This window comes from Mollisia scopiformis (assembly GCF_001500285.1).
Source record: "Mollisia scopiformis unplaced genomic scaffold LY89scaffold_6, whole genome shotgun sequence".
NCBI classification, from domain to species: Eukaryota; Fungi; Ascomycota; class Leotiomycetes; order Helotiales; family Mollisiaceae; genus Mollisia; species Mollisia scopiformis.
In genome coordinates, this window is record NW_017263586.1 from 1,285,115 (window position 1) to 1,304,294 (window position 19,180).

General features: G+C 48.5%; 5 protein-coding genes across 5 annotated transcripts; 2 read left to right on the forward strand and 3 right to left on the reverse strand.

Annotated features, from left to right (window-relative positions):
• Positions 1–2,564: 2,564 nt before the first annotated feature.
• On the forward strand, positions 2,565–3,328 carry LY89DRAFT_666343 (uncharacterized protein; the record flags this gene model as incomplete). Its single annotated transcript, XM_018212900.1, has 2 exons — positions 2,565–3,015; positions 3,072–3,328. The coding sequence occupies 2 exons, from the start codon at positions 2,565–2,567 to the stop codon at positions 3,326–3,328; spliced, it is 708 nt and encodes a 235-aa protein (XP_018075052.1).
• Positions 3,329–9,357: 6,029 nt separating this feature from the next.
• On the reverse strand, positions 9,358–10,697 carry LY89DRAFT_771671 (uncharacterized protein; the record flags this gene model as incomplete). Its single annotated transcript, XM_018221889.1, has 2 exons — positions 9,963–10,697; positions 9,358–9,913 (listed from the first exon to the last, which is right to left on the reverse strand). The coding sequence occupies exons 1-2, from the start codon at positions 10,415–10,417 to the stop codon at positions 9,358–9,360; spliced, it is 1,011 nt and encodes a 336-aa protein (XP_018075053.1). The 5' UTR covers positions 10,418–10,697.
• A 2,425-nt stretch (positions 10,698–13,122) lies between these two features.
• LY89DRAFT_569562 (uncharacterized protein) lies at positions 13,123–14,226 on the reverse strand (the record flags this gene model as incomplete). The annotated part of the gene is made up of 1 exon (XM_018208578.1): positions 13,123–14,226. A coding segment is annotated over one exon (1,104 nt), but the record flags the coding sequence as incomplete, so codon positions are not given.
• A 759-nt stretch (positions 14,227–14,985) lies between these two features.
• Positions 14,986–15,325, forward strand: LY89DRAFT_682401 (uncharacterized protein). The gene has a single exon (XM_018214500.1). It carries the CDS (start codon positions 15,089–15,091, stop codon positions 15,284–15,286), a length of 198 nt encoding a protein of 65 aa, XP_018075055.1. The 5' UTR covers positions 14,986–15,088; the 3' UTR covers positions 15,287–15,325.
• A 2,413-nt stretch (positions 15,326–17,738) lies between these two features.
• LY89DRAFT_452679 (uncharacterized protein) lies at positions 17,739–18,719 on the reverse strand. The gene has a single exon (XM_018207621.1). It carries the CDS (start codon positions 18,349–18,351, stop codon positions 17,797–17,799), a length of 555 nt encoding a protein of 184 aa, XP_018075056.1. The 5' UTR covers positions 18,352–18,719; the 3' UTR covers positions 17,739–17,796.
• Positions 18,720–19,180: the final 461 nt, after the last annotated feature.

The following is a 19,180-nucleotide window of genomic DNA, read 5'->3' on the forward strand; positions in this document are numbered from 1 at the left end:
GCGTTCCTTCCTTCATTAAGCGAGAGACTTCGCTAACACAACCTTGTAGTAGTATAAGAGAACCTTCCTCGCCCTTCAAACCTCCACCCTTCTTACACAATTTTTTGTATCCTCTCTCGGACTTGGGTCTGGTACCCATAAACCAAGGCATGCCTCTTCCTGTCTTGGATGACCTCGAGGTCCTTCTTCCGGGCTCTGGCAAGTCTCGACACATGTTGCGCTCTTGATCTCTTGAATAATTTCTCACATCGATTCAATCTGGAAGATATAGGCTTGTTGGGCCATTCTTCGAGGAGATTTGCGCTAGCCACTCCCAGTGAAGTATAACAAACCCGCTCTTCAACCTTGATTTTACTTACATGCTTTAGTAGGTTTGCTTGAGACCCAGAAGCAAGGTCCGCACACTATGTTCTCTCACCTTCCACATATGTACCATTTATATCGGACATAGAAGTCCTGATAGTCAGAGGACGAGGATTCCAACACATCCCTAAGCCGACAAGCTTCTCCAGTGTGCTTTGGACTCTATGATCCAAACATGACTGCCACTTCCTGTCCTAGAAGTACTTGGACGCTTTCTGTTCTTCCAGGCAGAAGGCTATTTGCGCAAGTACGCTCTCAGAGGAGCATAAAGTGAGCTTGCTTGAGGTTCGACCCACGTCTTTCCTACATGCATTCTCTCAATCTCCGTTGTACAATATTCCGCGTTTCCTCTGAAGCCAAGCCAAACAACCATGGGCTTGACATCTTGTAGTTCCCGCAATACTCTAGGAATCTTGAGGCTTTCAATAGTCTAGTCTCACAACACCAAAGTTAATCCAAGCCTAGGCTCTTGAGGTCAGTGTCTTGAGATATCTCCTATCTAAGAAGTCTCGATGGACTCGAATTAGGATGCTTTCAACAGAGCATAAAGACGATTTTGCATCTCACCCCCTTCATTACTATTGGAAGTGCTTCCTGAACACTGGTTCCAATGCTCAATCATTGCCTGTTGGACCTAGACCATACAATGTCTGCATATTGTTATGGCTTCAGAGTACACGCTAAACAAAATCAAGACACAATACGTCTTTGAACAAGGTACGTGAAAGTTCTTTATTGGTTGACATTTTTACGATAGATCATGCATTTCAAAAGGACAATCAAAAAATGTAGGCTGACGCAGAATGTCCTTCAGGTTATGGGTATAAGAGAGAGTGTTGACGTTGAGGAACTTCAGCAATGCAGGTACCCTTAGTAAGTTCCCATTGACTTGCTAGGGAAAGTTCTCATAGCTGAAGCTCTGACTACGTAGGTGCCTTTCACAGTCCCGTGATCCACGAGAAATAAATAAACGAATATCAAAATCGATCTCCTCGTTCCCCGTCTCCGCGATCTCCAAGAAATTTCAACTCCTGCTTCGTCCCGACGCGCACATCAACGTTTCATTTGAAAGCTCTAACTTGCTGATTACTTCGCTTCCAAAGAATCTTCCGGTTCCCTAATCCCCGTCGACGACTAAGCCAGGTCGCGGTCTAATCCAAATACAGCCGTTGGCTTCGCAGCAGACCCGCTTTACTATCGCCATGTCCTACGTTCCTATGATGAGTCGGAAGGACTCTGTGTCTCGACCTAGTCCAGCTTCTCAAGCCAGTTCTCTTTCTCGATCCACGTCCTCGAAGCAATTCAGCAGCCTTCCTCGATCTACGTTGATTCCTCACTCGACCTCCCTGACACAGTTCAGCAACCTGCCTCGCAGCGATTCGATCCTTCGATCCAGCTCTTTGGCGCAGCTCAGCGATCTCTCTCGATCCTCGTCCTCGAAGCAGCTCAGCGATCAGTCTCCATTCGCGTCCTCGAAGAAGTTCAGCGATCTCTCTCCATCCGCGTCCTCGAAGCAGTTCAGCAGCCTTCCTCAATCCACGTTCATTCCTCACTCGACCTCCCTGACACAGTTCAGCAACCTCCCTCGCAGCGATTCACTCCTTCGATCCAACTCTTTGGCGCAGCTCAACCATACTCCTCCATCCAAATCGTTGTCTTTGTCAATTCCTTCCACGCAATCCAATAATCTGCTTCGGTCCAACTCGGTCTCTCAATCGAATCCGTCTACACAATCGGCTGAGCTCCCTTCGTCCAATTCGATCTCTCACTTGAGCCCGTCTGCGCGATCCAACGATCTCTCTTCCTCTCCGATCTCTCAATTGACATCTTCTACGCAACACGAGCATCTGCTTCAAGCCAAATCAACTTCTCACCTGAGCCCCCCTACACAATTGAACTTCCTTCGGTCCAATCCATTCTCTCACCCAAAGAATTACGCGCAATCCATCACGGTCCCTTCGTCCAATTCGATCTCTCACTTAACCCCCTCTGAGCATCTCGAACACCTGCTTCAGGCCAGTTGCATCTCTCAACCAATCCCTTCTCTACAATTGAACAGTCTTGCTCGATCCAATTCGGTCTCTCAGTCATACACTTCCACGCAATCTGCCAAGCTACCTCGGTCTACAAGCATCTCTCGAATTCCGCGATACACACAGACAACCTCACTATCTCCGCTCCCAGAGATTCCGTCAAACAACATGGCTCCATCGGATCGCAAGATGAACGTGATCAATATGACAACCGCAAATCACGAGAAGTGGACGGACATATTGGAGGCTGTTGACACGGGCAAGCCGGTCACCTTTGCAATGTCTGAGCCGTACAAGGTTACTGGAGCTCAATCAAATAGCTATTGGTCCGGCCGATTCATGGCCCTCGATTCGAAGATTCGAAACGAAGCTTTCGATCAGAAAATCGTCGATTACAATTCGGAGAAGTTGGACCGGGCAATTGCCAAGGGCGACGAGGAGATTGACGAGGGAGAGGTTGAGGCACTCAACCAACGTTGGCACAAGTCCCGCCTCAACAAAGTAGTTGACGGCTACACCAAGACGGTCGAGATGAGAATGACCGACGAGGAGTTTGACCGGACCGTAAAGGTCTTTAAGCAATTGGGGAAGGAGTGCGGCGACAAGGCCGCTGAAACCAGTAAGTTCACTTTTCTCCTGTATATTCAATCATTTACTAATGATCTGCGAATCTAGGTCTTTCAGACTGGCAAGAATTGTACGCCCGTACAAAGGACACCCGGGAGCTCCTCCCTGTGGGAGGATTCATGACCGACGGGGAGCGGAGGGCGTGGGAGACGAAGACGCGGATGGAGCTTCGGGCTCAACGGGAGTGGAACCAGGCTCGCCACCTGGCGGAGACAGCGGAGAATGAGGAGGCGACGGCCGCAAAGGCTGCCCAGAAGAAGGGGCCTTTGGCTCGTGTGTCCGACTTTTTCAAAAAGTCTGGTTAGATTCTGGTGTCTGTCTGTCTGTCTGTCTGTGCCGGTGTGGCTTTTCCTTTTGTTTTTTTGTTAGACTAGATACCCGGTGTGTGGTGCTGCTCTGAATGCAGCTTTTTAGATTCCAAATTGTCTCAGCTGTTGTGGTGTGCTCGTGTCGTGATATGTTCTGGAATTTAAAAGCAGTTGACAACTCTAAAAACTATTCTCTAAGATTGTCCCAAATATAAGGGACATCCGTACGCTGCTTCCCTCGTATCTCATATCTCGATACTTTTTTGTCTAGCTCCAGATTAGATCGAGTTCAATTGTCCAAGCTTACGGGTACTCACTGTCTATCTACTTTGCACCCGGATCTGGCCACTAGTGCCTCTCGCTTAATTACCCCCTATCACGTGAACTTTCCGAATTCCAGATTTGCACATTTTGGATCTAGTTTATAACAACACATTGAATAGCAAAATAGATCATTTAAATGTCCTAGAGTCTTGGAATATCTGAGAACTGGTTGTTTGGTAGTCGAATTTTGAGGATTCTGCTGTACTAGCTCCTCTGCAGAAGGCGATGCAGATTCTCTCTTGGAACGTTGCTCGATGACCTTGAAAAGCAGTGGACTTTGAGAGCCAATATGTAGGTTCCGCGAATTGGAATACCAGAGGATGTTTCCATTCTAGAAGTTTGATTTAGAATGATCTAGGATACTCTAGACAATGGTTTTGAGGACTGTTGAGGATCATTTTGAGTGTCCTTTAGCCTTTGAGGACATCTCTTGCGCATTAGTTAGTGAGCTCGAGTTTCTGTATTTCGATGTTGAAGAACTCAAACTTCTTTGGTAAATATAATATAGTGTTTCAGCAGTATGTAGGAATGTGTTCTGAATGTCGTTTTGTTTGAAAGAACTTTTCCTACCCAGAAGTAAGAAGCAGCAAAATGTCACTTTGAAAGCTAGAACTAGATTCTCAAAAGGATAAACAAAGCATTCAGAAACTTGCATCAAGTTGAGAGCTCGGCTCTAATGTCCTTCCTTCTCTAAGCACCTTTCCGCTTCAATAGTTGACCTATTCCAAGACTTGACTTAGGTATCTGAAACACACTTTGGAGAAATGTAATTAATCATGAGGCAAAGAGTGTCGCGGGTGTGAGACTCATGGTTCCTACCTCGAGACCTGGGATTGACGGTCAAGCTTACTTCAACCCATGTCCGTTAATGCGGTTGATCTCTTGCGTTCAACAAAGTAGAGGCGTTTTCACCCCTAAAATTCTCGAATGTTTGAGTTGCTCGAATTATGTCGCTTATCAAGCTGAAGCTGTTGGAAGTGTGGTTTATATTCGTCATTGTAATCCGAGTCCCAGTCCTACTGCAAATCCCAAAGCAAGCAAGTGTAATGTCAACTAGCATGATCGAATCAAGTTACTAGTTTTAGTTCTATCTCGATGTCCTTGTTTTGAGAATAGTTCAAGTTATCATAAGTAGATACATCTTGAAGACACTACTTTAAGGATATGAGCCTCTCTTAATGTCAGAAAGTAACGCTGCCATCGTGGTAGATTTCGTCAATTGGCTTGGGTTGACCCCATGGTCAGGGCTGGCAATGAGGTTTGCTGGACATGAGCCTCCATCATCCGGCTTCTGACCATCCAAATCTCGCTCGACAATGTCGTACATTTTGCAAAATTATCCGCTCCGTCACCTCAATTCCTTTCCTTTCTCCTTCAGAGTCTGCAATTGAAGTACCGCTACTTGCTCCCTGACCCTTATGATAGCCCATTACAGGAATCAGGTTATGATAACTGTACACATAGCTTCACAAACACAACTGTCCTCTTGCTGAGAGCTTCAGCTTAGTTTTCTTCCATGTCTGACGCAGTTTCTGTTCACATACATAAGTCAATCTATTTCGAAAACCCTCTTCGCATTGCTATACTACTTTCTCAAGAAGTGAAACTTGTATACTCAAGGCAACAAGGTTCAACACTTCATACAAGCAAATTAATGCTCACTTAACCACAACCTGACAAAAAGTTCTCTACCCAACAGCATGAATCTCTGAACTTGGGCAAAATGGTCTGATTACCCCCAAGAAAGTGTAACCTCTAACAAATATGTCAAATAGCAAGAATACTTCACTTTAGAACAACCGTCTCCAAATGTGAATTATTGTCATTATTCTAGACACTCAAACGTTAAGACATACAAGGTCTTCTTTCTTTTGGTTCCGATGCGGGTACCAAAGAAGCCAAAAATCGTGAAGTGCTGATGTGTGTGTATGGATGGGGGTAGCAGGTCGGGTGTGGGTTGATGGGTGGCGGGAGAGGGATTGAAGGATTGATGGAGGGGTTTGGTGGATGGCAAGAGAGATACGTGAAGATTTAAACATGACAACGACGCTTAGAACTTGACAACAGTGAAATAGATTTTGTGGTAATATTACGTGCATAAGGCACATGCTGATGAAGGGTCTAATCAGCTAAACCAAGTGCCGACAGGCAAGCTTGACTCCAAACACCCGGCCCCCCAATCATCGCCCAAAAGGGCGCGAGAACTTCTTTAAATTTTTCGACAGCTGGGCACACGAGAGCGCGTTATACGATACTAAACGTTCTCCCTTTGTCCCGACACGAAATTCACTTCTATTCTCCGCACCATATTCACCAAAATTCACCGTAATCAGCCGTGGATGACGCACCTCACCTCTCCACACCGAAGGAAGACGGCCTCGCGAGGTATATATATATCGTCTCCCCCCGCCTTGACACAAACCCACATATCTTGGATCTCGCTTCACGACCGCTTGACCGGGAACTTGGTGACGGGAGGGTGACCCGGACGACAAATACTCCGGGTCCTGGGCTGTGTTGAATCATTCGAGATATTTACAGGCCGCATTTGAACCAAGTTGGATTTGCAAGTGTGGTTGGTTGCCAGCGGTAGTTGGAGGTGTTGACAATGGGTGATATATTGGCAGCAAGAGATTGGATGACAACGATAGTGGGAAGTGTTAACAATAGATAATACATTTGCAGCAAGAAATTAAATAAAAACAACAGCTTGACACAAATCCACATCTCTTAGATTCCGTTTCACGACCGCTTGACGTGGAACTTGCAAATTGAGAAAGTAATTGAGACGACGGCGGCCACTCCGGGTTCTAGGCTATGTTTAAATCATTCGAAATGTTTACAAGTCGAATTTGAATCAAGAAATTTTTGCAAATAGTTGAATAACCGCAGTAGTAGGAGGCGTTGGCAATAGGTAATATATTAGCAACAAGAGATTGGGTAACAGCAACAGCTTGAAAGTGCCAAGCAAAATATATCAAATCCAGCCTCCCCACCACTTTAGCCTCTTCAAATTTCCTCTGTCTGTCATAAAACCACAACAACGCCACATTATCTGTCTCTCAATTATCCACAAAACAATGAATAGTAACTAACGGACGACAACCTACATACTGCTTGAAGTCAAGAGTGTCTATAAGAACACACCCCTCCCTATCTCGATCACTACCTGACTGCTGGACTTCCTCATGTAGCTTTCATACGTGCATGAATTCTCATTACAGTGTACATCCTCTAAACTTAACAACAAATCTCAGCAACGGCAAAAAAAAGTCGACAACAGAAATAGCAAAGAAGCCAAACTCTTAACACAAAAGCAGACGTAGCTAACTGCCCTTTACATCACTTCACTAGAAAACACTTCTTCAGAGCCCCATCCTATCGCGGGCGGGACGGGCCCCCACAAACCGCGAACATCCACTGCACCGATCTCGCCTTTCCTAAAAGCGTTAGGTCGTTGGAGGAGGGGAGCTTATATACCCGTGAGAAAAAGATCTTGGCTTGACTTACTGTCATTCACTCATCAATCTAATTCAGCTGCCGGCCTTCGATCACGTGGGGAGGCTCCATCCCCTCCCGGCTTCTCAGAGCTTGCGAAGGTCCGTCCCCGGCTATTGCACAGGATTGTTCACTCATAATGCATTCTCTGGTTAGGTTTAAAGCAGTATATAACAACTTAACTCCTGCTTAAAATCAAGATCCTCTATAAAAACACCTATCTCGGCCATCAAATAGCATCAACCCCTCAAGAGTTTTTTCGAGGCTTATATACGTTTCGATATTCATAGCATTCAAAAAATCGTCGATGCGCTGTCATCGCATGGTATATCCTCTCAACTTAATTAACACCGAGAAAAAGAAAAAAGAAAATTTGGCAAGAGGAAAAGAACTTGACAACAAGAAATAACTTGATAACAACAAAAAACTTGTCTTGACACCCAGACCGAGAAGAAAAGCCTACCAATTGTCCCTAGCTTGGACAGCCATGTGTCATCCCACTTCACAAGCCGGCCCGCAAACACCTTGCCTTTCTTAAAAGCGTTAGGTCGTGGGAGGGAGAGGAGGCTTATATAGTTATTCGCGAGACGATTTGGGTTTGGGTTGGAATTATTCACTTCTTTACTCAGGTGATAAATAGTGAATAGTAATTCGCTTCATACATGAAATCAGTACGTAAGTATGTCCGTTATTAAACGATATTAAGCTTCCTCAATCGTGCATTCTTCTCATCGAGCTCGGATGTCAGGGTGTTTTCCTTTCCCAAGTTTTCCGGAATTATAACAATAAATGAATCGTTGATGCGTTGTTATTGCACTATATCCTCTAAACTTAACGCTAAGAAAATGAAGAAAGAAAGAAAGAAACTTGATACCAAGAAAAAACTTGACAACAACAGAAACCCACCCCTTCCTATCTACCCAAGCACCATCACACAAGACTAACAAAATCACAACTTCCTTCTCCCTTCTTTCCCACAACCCAAACCACGAACCGAACAGCCGGCCCAGGCCGCGAGCCAAACACCATGCCTGCATTTCGCCGTTTTCCTACCTTTCCTAAAAGCGTTAAATCATAGGAAAGAGAGGGGCTTTATATACTTGTGAGAAGAAGAGGATTTGTAAGATTGAGGTAGTATTACTCACTCATGATACTTTCTCTTGTTAAATGAGAAGTAGTACAAAACACTTTGCCATCAAATTCTTTTATAGAAACCACTTTTTTTTGAGCCCCCACACAGCATGATATTTCCTCAAGTGCCTGCCTTCCTTGCCTATGTTTCCTTCGATCGTAAGATTAATACAATCATTGCACTCACTATATACTCTTTTAATTTAATAATACACTAGAAAAAGCTTGACAACAATAATGATAACAACAACAACAACAAAAGCCATTCCACGCGAATATCGCATAAAAACCAACAAAAACACAACCTGTCTCTCCTCACAATCAACCCCCCGAACATCATGCTTGCATCTCGCCGTTCTCCCATGTTGCACTTTTGCTAAAAGCGTTAGGTAGTGGGAGGGAGAGGGGAGGGGGTTTATATACCCGTGAGAAGAGGACCGGTTCGTAGGATTGAAGTTGTGTTATTCACTCATAATGCTTTCACTTCTTGATTGAAAAGTAGCGCAGAACAACTTATTATTAAGATCTTCTACAAAAACCACCGTTTTTGGCCACTAAACAGCACGAACCCCCTTTAAGTGATTTATGTAAATTTTCGTCGAGCATAATATCAAAGCAATGAGTAACACATTATCATTATTACACTAACTATATACTCTCTTAATTTAATAATAAGCTAAAAAAAAGCTTGACGACAATAATAAAAACAACACCAAAAGCCATACCACGCAAAATTAGCATAAAGACTAACAAAACACAACCAGTCTCCCTCCACAACCCAACCCCCGAACACCTATTTCTCTTTGTCCAAAGTCTCGCTTTTCCTAAAAGCGTTAGGTTGTTGGAGGGAGATGGGGCTTATATAGGTATCTGTGGGGAAAATATCTGGGTCTAGGTCACTATTATTCACTTCGCTAGTTGGGTAAAAAGTAGTGAATAGCAACAGCTCAATAGTTTCTAGGATAGAAAAAGAAAGTATGTCTCTGATGATCGACAGCCTTGTCCATTTCACATGCAGATATCCGCCCTCCTCATAAAAACAGGTATCTAGAAACGAATCACCTCACTCACCTCTACCCTCCCTCTCCCCGAAAAACAAAAATCTCAATCTCCTGCCCCTCCCCTCCCTCCCCCAACATCCCCAAAGGCACCACCCACCTCTCCCTCACCGCCCATCCACTCTTTTCCATCAACCCAAAAAACCCCATCTCACTCTCATGCCGAACCTTCATCGCCAACAACACCTCCACCCCTTTACTCCCCTCCCTCACCCTGTCCAGCGTCGCCACAAGATCCGGCACCACGTCGATGTTATACGTACAATCAGCCACGACCACCAAATCCCACTTCTCCCTCTCGACATTTTCCGGCAGCGGCGCCGCCCAATCTAAGATCTGGTGCGAGAGTTTAGCTTGAGAGGAGGGTATATTCCGCGCTAAGATCTCCTGCGCTTCAGGCAGGTCTGTTAGGATGATTTTCTCGATATTAGGAAGCGAGGTCGCCATCGTGATACCGACGATTCCGCATCCTGCTCCGAGTTCTAGGATCTTGAGGTTTGGTTTCTTTAATACATCTGGTAATCTCTCTGCTTTCTGTGAAATGAGTGCTGAAAGCACTAACCCCGCATCCCTTCCTGACGTGTCAGTTGGAGAAAGAAGGAGAGGACCTACCTACGCACCAGATATGCCGCGCAATACTCTCCCCCGTCTCCTCCCAGATGCTCACATCCCCGAATCGCCGCTCTACTACCCGTTCCACGGGCTCAGGGGAAGAGACATCGATTTCCGCGCTCCAGACACCCACCACGCCCGCCTCTCCCTTCAACACATCTTTGAACTCCTCCACAGCGACCCCGCCCTCCTTGGCACGAACGTACATCCTCTCTTTCCCTCCCTTCCCCTTCCCCTTCCCCTTCCCCTTCCCGGAGACAGGAACACAAACCTCCAACCCCCGCATGCCACTCCTGCCACTCCATTGGAACGGTATAGCTGGTCCGGAAGAGACAGAGGCGAGAACGGAGAGGTCAGAGGCAAGGAAAGAGTCGCCGAGGTCGGTGGTGATGGTTATCTTCGCGAGGACTGACTTGCGGTCCGTGGTTAGGCGGGGCGGTTTGAGGATGCGGATGTAGTGCATCGTCAGATAGATGGGAAGGAAGATGACGTGCAGGAGAAGCGGGAATATGCACCGAGGGTCTCTGTGGGGTCTTCTTGCGTGCACGTGGAGTCTTCCAGCGTGGGATGTAAGGCCGGCTAGATTCTCGAGGACTAGGTAGGTAGGTAGGTAGCGGCCGACGGAGAAAGAAGGAAGGTTGGAAGGAGGAAGGAAGACTGCACGTCACACTCCTCCCGCCGAGTGGGGACGTGGGAATATGCACCGAGGGTCCTGGGGTTACACGTGGAGGAGCAAGCTCTGTCCCCGACTTGATCTTTGAGGACAAGGTAGGTAGGAGTGCAATCCTCAAGGAGCAAGATAGCCGCCAGCCTTAACCAAAACCAAAACCAAAACCAACAAACAACCTCGCACTAACCCTCCGTCACAATAACCTCTCCCTCCCTCTCTATCTGCCTGGCGCTAACCTAAGCGCCGCCTCGTGTGATATCCGATGTGCCTCGCTTTGCCTAGACGGACGTTGGATATCGGCGGCTAGCCTTCCTTCCGTTCTCGTACCGGACCGTTGCATGGATAAGCTAAGAACTAGCTGGCAGGTATATTTGAGATTCTCGAAGGATGCGTAGAAGGCTGAGTGATGCGTCCTGCGGTTGGACGGCGGGGGCTGATGATCTGTGGTGTGGAGGCTGCTTGATAGGTAGTGGGTATGTAGATATGCAGCTCGATAAGAATAGGAGAATTTAATTCTTTTTTCCCTTCCCTTTCCTTTCCTTGGATTGAAAGGATGGATGGTGGGGTTCGACAGATATGGGGGCTAAGCTGAGCCTCAAATTCAATCAATTTATGTATGTATGTATGTATGTATGTAATGTACATAAGCTCAGTCAGGGTCCTGGGGTTCGGCTGTGGTTGGTTGCACTAGCGGCGTCGTTGAAGGATTCTTAAAATAGCTTCACCTCTCTCACTCAGTCGCTTCCTCGCATATGGTGACACGAAAAAGGGCACAGCCGTCCGTTTTCTGGTACTGCACTGTACATTAATTTCATACGAGACTTAGCTCCCCTCCCCTCTCCCATTATTATTCTTAGACCCCTCTTTCTTTTTTTCTTTTTTTGCCAAAAATCCATTCTCACTGGATGGATGGAGTATTTCCACCCACGCCTCACGTTCACAGATATACATACACACGGCACGTTTTCCTACCTTGCCGCTGTCCGCTGTCTGGTAATTCCCGTCCGTGGCTCAGCTCAGTTGACGATATCTGCATGTGGCGTCGTCGCCGACTTACGAGACCCTCTAACTAACGGCGAGATTTATGTTTTGTGTGTGTGTGTGTGTGCTGATGTGTGTGCTGATGTCAGGTTTTGTGTGGTGTTGTGCCGAGCGAGTGAGGATTATGTATTTCTTACCTACCATAAGCATCTTCAAGTTTATTTTTTGTCCGTCTATCTGTCTGTCCAAATCCAGTCAGCATCGCCTGTGAACCATCAGATCAATCAATGCCCAATCTGGCTCTTGCACTGTATGTAGCGAATCGCACCCTTCACCGAGACGCTCTGCATGCTCTCTCTAATCGCAATCATTCCACCCCTCCCCTCTTTCCCTTCCCCTCTACATCTACATGCACGTAAAATTCACCGAGGTGTGTACCGTATGTATGTGTTGGCGCCCCCAACTGTGCGACCAGCACAACCACCGCGTATTTTGGGCTGGGCCGCATAGCATGGTATGGTCAAGGCGCGGTTGCATGAACGCCTTTTTGGCTGAGGGTGTGCAATGCGGATGTTTGAATCGCCGGCACATGCACTGCGCTGTGGACTTTGGATGGATTTGAGGGTTCACATTGGCTGGGATAGCGATGTTAGGGTTTGGGAGGGAGGAATTTTCGAGGAGTGAAATTTCGTTGTGTGCGGGATGTAGAGTACCCCTCTTTGGGTGTTTGAGATGGATGCACTTTGCGTGTGTGAGGGAGTGTGGTCTAAAATTAATGAGTATGGAGTAGGGACGAAAGGAGGAAATAGAATGTGGAGAGTAGAGTGGGACAAGAAAGGACATCAATTTCATATCTGATGTGTATCAATATATGTGAGTCACCAAGAATAAAAATGTGCGAGAGAGATGAAGTGTAATGTTTTCCAATTTTTTATTGTGGATTTTCTGGTGAAGTGTAGTGTAATGAAGGGTATCATCTGTGAGAGATCGAAAAGAGATGCGCGCGCGCAATCTGACAAACAGACGCCAGTGCTGCCCCATATGCCTCCTCCAGCAGAGAGAAAAGAAAACTAAAACTAAAACTAGCAACTACAATTACAATTTCCCAGCCCTGTCTGTCGGTTGTGGTTCGTTCCAAACAAAAATGCGCAGCATCCTTCGTGATAATAAAAAAGAGCAAGCAAAACCTCAAGTTTCAAATCCCAATTCCCAAATGCCGTTCCTCTGGTGACAGCAAACTATAATTTCCCAACTTTTCCCATATTCTCGTCCCGAACGTCCATAATGCGTGATCTTGATTACCACCCAATGCTGCCTTGCCTGACTGACTGACCGGAAATGGGGGCGTCCCCTATATCCATCTATTATCTTACAATGCACCGCTGTAGAGCATATAGAAACGCAAAGGTGGTATCCGTAAGAAATGCGATGACGATGACGGAAGAAATAGACAAACTCCTCCTCTTCTCTTCATCTCGCGTACTCTCGTGTATGTGTATGAAAATTTCCTACTGTCCCGGTCTGCGAAGGATATCCTCGCAGTTGGCGTCGAAGCGGAGGTTCCACAGGCGAATGGAAGACATGAATTTCTCTGTGGCCTCGAGTTCCCGATCGCGACCAAAGATGGAGTCGACGAATTCGGTACCTGCGTTCTTTCCCAACTGGGAGGTTGAGTCCCTTGAAGACTTCTTGCCTGCCCTCAACATCGGTGTCTCGCAGGCCTTTAGCAACTTCTTCAACTTATCCGTAAGTCTCTCTCCTGATTCGATGAAATCATCGACCATCTCTCTGTTCTCCTTGGTTCGAATGCGATCCATGCATTCTTCGGCGCGCTTGACCTTACCGGCAAGCTGGATGAGCAAAAGCCAAAGCTCACCAGCCATGTCGGCGATCGGTGTCGCGGGACCGTGATGGTACACGGTCCAGTCGTAGATCCATTTGCCAAGACTGTTTGCATCGAAGACACTGCCCAAGAGCATGATGGGTTCCTCGGAAGGATCCCAGTTCTTGAGCGAGTATCCAGGGGGAATGCGATGCTTCTTGGCGTCTGCCTCGGTCGCGACGGCGATGGGATTTGGCTTTCTTGGTGCAGCGGTCGGTCGCGCGGTGTGGGGTCGTTGTGGTGTGGAAGACGATTGACGGCGTCTTCGGTGTAGTGGGTCGTCGTATGGAGACTCTTCTCTATCATAGTACGCGCCTTGAGCCTGAGAATAGTAGTACTTATCAGTGCCATGCCCACGATATTTATGACTTGACTTTGTAGGCCGGCGACTATATTCCCGGTAGATAACACCATCCACCAGATAGTCTACATATTCATATTCGTCCTCGTCGGAATCCCCATATGAGGCTCGATAGGAGTAAGAATTTCGCCGCTCATGGCGCGGAGCCGCATACGAACTTTGTTTTCGACTCACATTGGCTGTCGCGTAGTATCCGCTGGAATTATATCTGGGGGAGAAAGCTCCCCTTGGGGAGTATCCAAATGCATCTCCAGTTGAGGTATGTCGCGCGTGGCGAGGGGAGGGTCCTGGGCGCGCGGTTCCAGGTCGATAGTAGCCGTGGGCTCCACCAGAGGGGGATCCTGCCGGCGATGGTGTTGCGCTGTAAGGGTAATGTGCGGCTCCTGCGTAGCCAGGAGGTGGCGTGCTGTATGGCGTGTAGGTGTTCATGATATCCAACTCTTGCGATGTCCTAGGAGACACCCGAAAAAACGAAAAAAGAAAAAGGTCGACACGCCTATTGATCGAGGCGTGTTAAGAGTGTGACGAGCCCGTCACCGTGGTATGTAGTCGGTACGAGAGGGAAAGGGAACCGTTGTCGTTGATCCGTACATGTCAAGAACTGGCTTTTCGAAATCCCACGGCGGAGATATCTGCGATTTTTTTCGAAGTCGACTAGTCGGCTCCGGGAAGATTCGAGAATGAGCTGGACGAGGAATCCGGCTCGATTTGTTGATTGGTAATCGTTTTTGAAATGTAGGCTTTGGGAGCAAGAGTTTGGATCGATGATGGAAGAAGACTCGAAGAAAGGCGCGTGGCTGGGAGGGAGAGAAAGTATTTAAGTTTTTGTGGGAGATTCGGGTAAGGGCAGGGGTGGGTTGAGTGAAAGACACCGCAGCGAAGGGAACCCCTGTCGCGACCAGGACCAGGCGTGGTCGGGCTAGTTTGGTGGTGGACCCACACTAAATCTGCACCCGCCAAGGTTTGATGGGTTGGGTTGGTGGTGGATGGTGGATGGTGGTGGATAGTGGTAGTGCAGCGATGACTATTGTGGTAGTATTCTAGTCGTAGTCTGCTTGGGTCAGCACAGCTCGCTCAGCAAGCACCTTGCACTCAGCGCAGCACAGCACGGTGACAAAAATAAGAGAAAAACACCATTGGGTGTCGAGACAAGCCCCCCTTCTGGAATGTGCGAGAGCGCCCGCGCGTCTGCTGAATGGACAAAAGCAAAGGCGGTCAGAGCCGCAAAGGGGGAATAGTAATGTGTCGAAGTGAGTCTTGCTCTCTCTTGCTCATTTCCTATTTGTGCTGGTGCTGGTGCTGGGACGAAAATGCGATGACTGTCCTGCACAGGGCTAGGACGGGGTACGCTACCACAAAAAAAAGGGGGCCGGGGGGGCAACTTACAGCAGAGATAATCGCAATGCCCCTGGATTTCACGACCATCCGTCCATCGTGATTTGAGCAAGCGAAATTATTCAAAGACACAGAACCCTCTTTTTCGAATTAAACGGTGTGAGGGGTCCCGTTCTTTCTCTCCGTCGTGCGGCTCGCGGAGAAAGTCTCTGATTCCCCGTCGAGACGTTGGGATTTCTGATCCACTGGCACCACCGTGTCGGATTCGGGAGCGTGATATAACTAACTGACTGACTGCACGTCCTGGATCTGTACGTACTGTACTGTACTGTACTGTACTGTACGGAGCTGTGAGAGGGCGTGGGAAGTTAAGGGGTTGGTTGCGTTGCGAAGGCGTTCGCGATACCTCAGTTCCACGGCGATGGCACGGTGCGATTTGTGTGCGAGGCGCGACGGTGCGATGTGAGGACTGATGCCCGCTTTGTGTTTGGATGTGAGTCTTGGGTGTTGTTATTTGAGTCAGAGAACCCTTCTCTGGAGCGTCCGGATTCCAGATTCGTCACAGTCAGCGTGGCAAAAACCAGTCGTAGGTGTTTGACGTCGAATTGCTTTCGCAATTCCTGTGCTCTGGCCCGAGAGTGGTCAGATGAGGAAACAAATGGCAATTGATTGTCTCCGGGAGCTGAGGCGCCGCAGCACTTCGGATGGTATTGGATACCGGTCGGGCCTATCGAGCAGCCAGGGTCCAGGCAGAGATGAAAAGGAAAGTAGTTAGTACGGAGTAATGGTACGAAGATGTACTCGTCGTATTGCCCATGGAGCGACGAGACAGACAGACGATGCGAGCTGATAATACTGGATGACCGGGCTGGGCTGGCTGGCTGGCTTGGATCTGGCCTTCCTCTTCTACGTTTCTTTCTCGTACCACCGCCGAAAGGGCCGGACTTTGCCTCTCTCTTCCCTACAGGCTAATAGGACGGTTCCCAAATAATACGGCGACGGCTACGTGAAGACGAGACCAGGTCTAGGAGCAGAGGAGCACAGGTACAGTACAGCGTGGTACGAGGGGGAAGCGAGCAGAGCAATGGCCACGATGGCGATCCGTCGTTCGTTCGTTCCTCGTTTCTTAGCTAAGGGAAGCTGCAGATGGAATTCGATGCGGATGTATGTGGTGGTCTGGTTGGAGGTTGCAGCTGCAGCGTTTGGAAGCCCGCCGATAGAGGGGTAATGCTGGTTGAATTGTCGTTGTTGGATTATTTTGGACGAGGCAGTACAGCACCACAATGTAAGATTATTGTCTGTCTGTATGTATGTATGTATGTATGTATGTGTATGGTACAGCATGCAGATATTAAAGGATGACCTGCTGCTGAATAAGTGGCCGAAGGGAGGACGATGCGCAAGGTAGATAAGGTAGTGCAGCAGTAAGCTGTGCTTCGCAATTCATCAATTCATAGAGTGAGGGAAGAAGGGAAGGGGAAGAGAGAGGGAGGAGGAAGGCGATGACGAAGATGGATGGAATTGAAGAGAGCGAGAGAGTGAGTGAGTGAGTGCTGATAAGTGGGAAGTGGGAGGCAGCATGAGGATGATGAATGAATGAGGTTTGGCTTTGGAATAAAAGGTGACACAGCTACTTTTCTCCATTCGGAGAAACTGGACTGTCATCCATCTGCTGATCAAGTTCTTGCCTCCCCGCGGTGGGAAAGATGGTGGGCAGAGGAGGGGCACGGCGCGAGCGGCGGCGACTGCGATTGCGAATTGCGACTCCAGCCTCGTCTTTTCTTTCCTTGATCATCATCATGATCATGATCATGATGATAAAGTTCCAGCTGGGATCGAGACATCCCACCGACGACGGATGCCGAATGCCACTGACGATACCGACGATACCCCTCTATCGCGGCGCATAATCATTATCTGGCGTATCTATTTATTCTACGCTTCGCTTCGCTTCGCTTCTGCATCAGAGATGATCAACATACAGGTCTCACTTCATTCTGCTCACGATGCTACATTGACATCGACACTGCGGCGGCATTGGGGGCCATAGGGTGATATCCAGCGTTTTATCCAACAGCGGTTCTGTTCTTGGCCTGTCCTCTTCTCGTCTATCTATATCCCTATCCCTATCCCTATCCCTATCCCAGCCCTCTTACTCAAGCCAACCCAGCCTCAACTAGCTCTCAAGATTTGGTGGTCATGGCATGGCATCAAAGCACACCTCCCATGGTTCGCCTATCACGCGCCCTTAATCGCCAACGAGATCTTGATATCACACAAACCGAATTTTTCACCACGGCGGCAGCATGAAATGAATGACTGGCCGAGATTCAATTGCGCCGAGAGCAACACAATCTCAGCCCTCGACAAGCCCGAATATCTCGATATCACGAGTCACGACAGATATTGCGACGAGGGAACAGCAGATGCTTGCTTTGCGACCGCGGCGACCACAGCGACAGTGCTGCGGTGTCCAGTACAGTACTTAATGTGCTGATATTCAGGAGATGGTTCAGCGATCGCACTCGAACGGCGAGTTGAATCGCTGTGACTGGCATTAGTGGCCGCACAGTGCATCTCCAGCGCATGTTTGGCCTGGAGCTAGGCCCTTTGCTACGGTGGGTTTGCACATCTGTGTTCAACAGTCCCGCTGAAATGGTTCGTGAGGTGAATGGGATGGGGGAGCGAGACTACTGTACAGTACTGGACCGCCCAGACTGGGAATATGGAAGGGCAAAGCTGGTGGGAGACTGGGATCATCATTTGTTGGCGTCGTCGTACACACGCGAGGAAGACGGACCGGCATGGTGCTTGCACGCGGAAGCAAACAGCGCCGCCAAACCTTTCTTCGCATCCTGGTCCTGGTGCTAGTGCTAGTCCTAGCCATGGTCTCTTCTCTCCTGGAGTTCTCGTTCCCCGTCCTCCTCCTTCTCCTCTCCACCTCCTCGTCTCGTATGTAGCCTCAACTGGTTTCCTCCGTCCGTCTCCGTCCCTCCTTGACACCGCACTACTGTACTCCTTCGCCTGGGAGGGTCTGATCTCTAAACTCTGCTTCCTTCCCCGAGCCACCAGAACGCCAGAACCCTTTCGAACTTCTTCTTTCATCCGTGGCTGACCTTTTTTGCTTCCACACCCTCGGCGCCCTCCTCCCACCGGCCCCCCCCCCATTCCACCTTCTCCTAGCCGTTAGCATCTCAAGTCACCTCCTCCCTGACCCCCAATCCCAGATGTTGGATGTGGCATCCCAGACTGCGATCATTACCCATTACCCACACGTCCCATCCATCTCAGAATGGCAATATCGCTCTGATTCTGCCGCCTCTTGGTTTCGTCGTTCCCAGCTCCTACCTTGCCGTCAATTTGCAGAGTTTTCACGACCCCGTCCCCTCAACACGAATCCTCCTTCAGAGTTTGAGTCATTGTGTCCTCACCGACTCGACCTCGTTTCTTCCTTCTTCGTGCCCAAAACACCATTCAATGGAGTCCCGACGCTCGTTGCATAGGAGAGGGCTTCCGGAACCGTGCCAGCGACCTTTCACTGGCCTCGTTAAGGACGCACAATGCATTCCTGCGACGTGATAGGTAGAGGATGCAGGAGAAGGCTATCACTCACCCTGCAGAGAACCACGTCGTACACTCCCACGATCCCTGCCCGCACATCCGTCTTGCTGCATGTCGAGGCGCGAAGTCCCGCTGCTCCAACAGTTGTGCTGGATCGCCTAGTCGTGCATGCAGCCGGATAGCAGCCAGACTATTCTCCTGCTGCTGCATCATCGCATCACTCTTTGGATTGCATTTCTGTATCCACCTCATCACATTCCTCATCCTCATGAAGTTGCACTCTGCCTTGAGAGAGGAGACGCCGGAAGCGGTCAACGCACACGTGTAACCTCTCCTGAGGAGCATGAAGACCCAACAGATGCGCCGTGATGTCACTTGCAGGCGCAGCATCATCTATTCCTGCCTGCTGGTTCGCGCACAAAAGATATTGTTGATT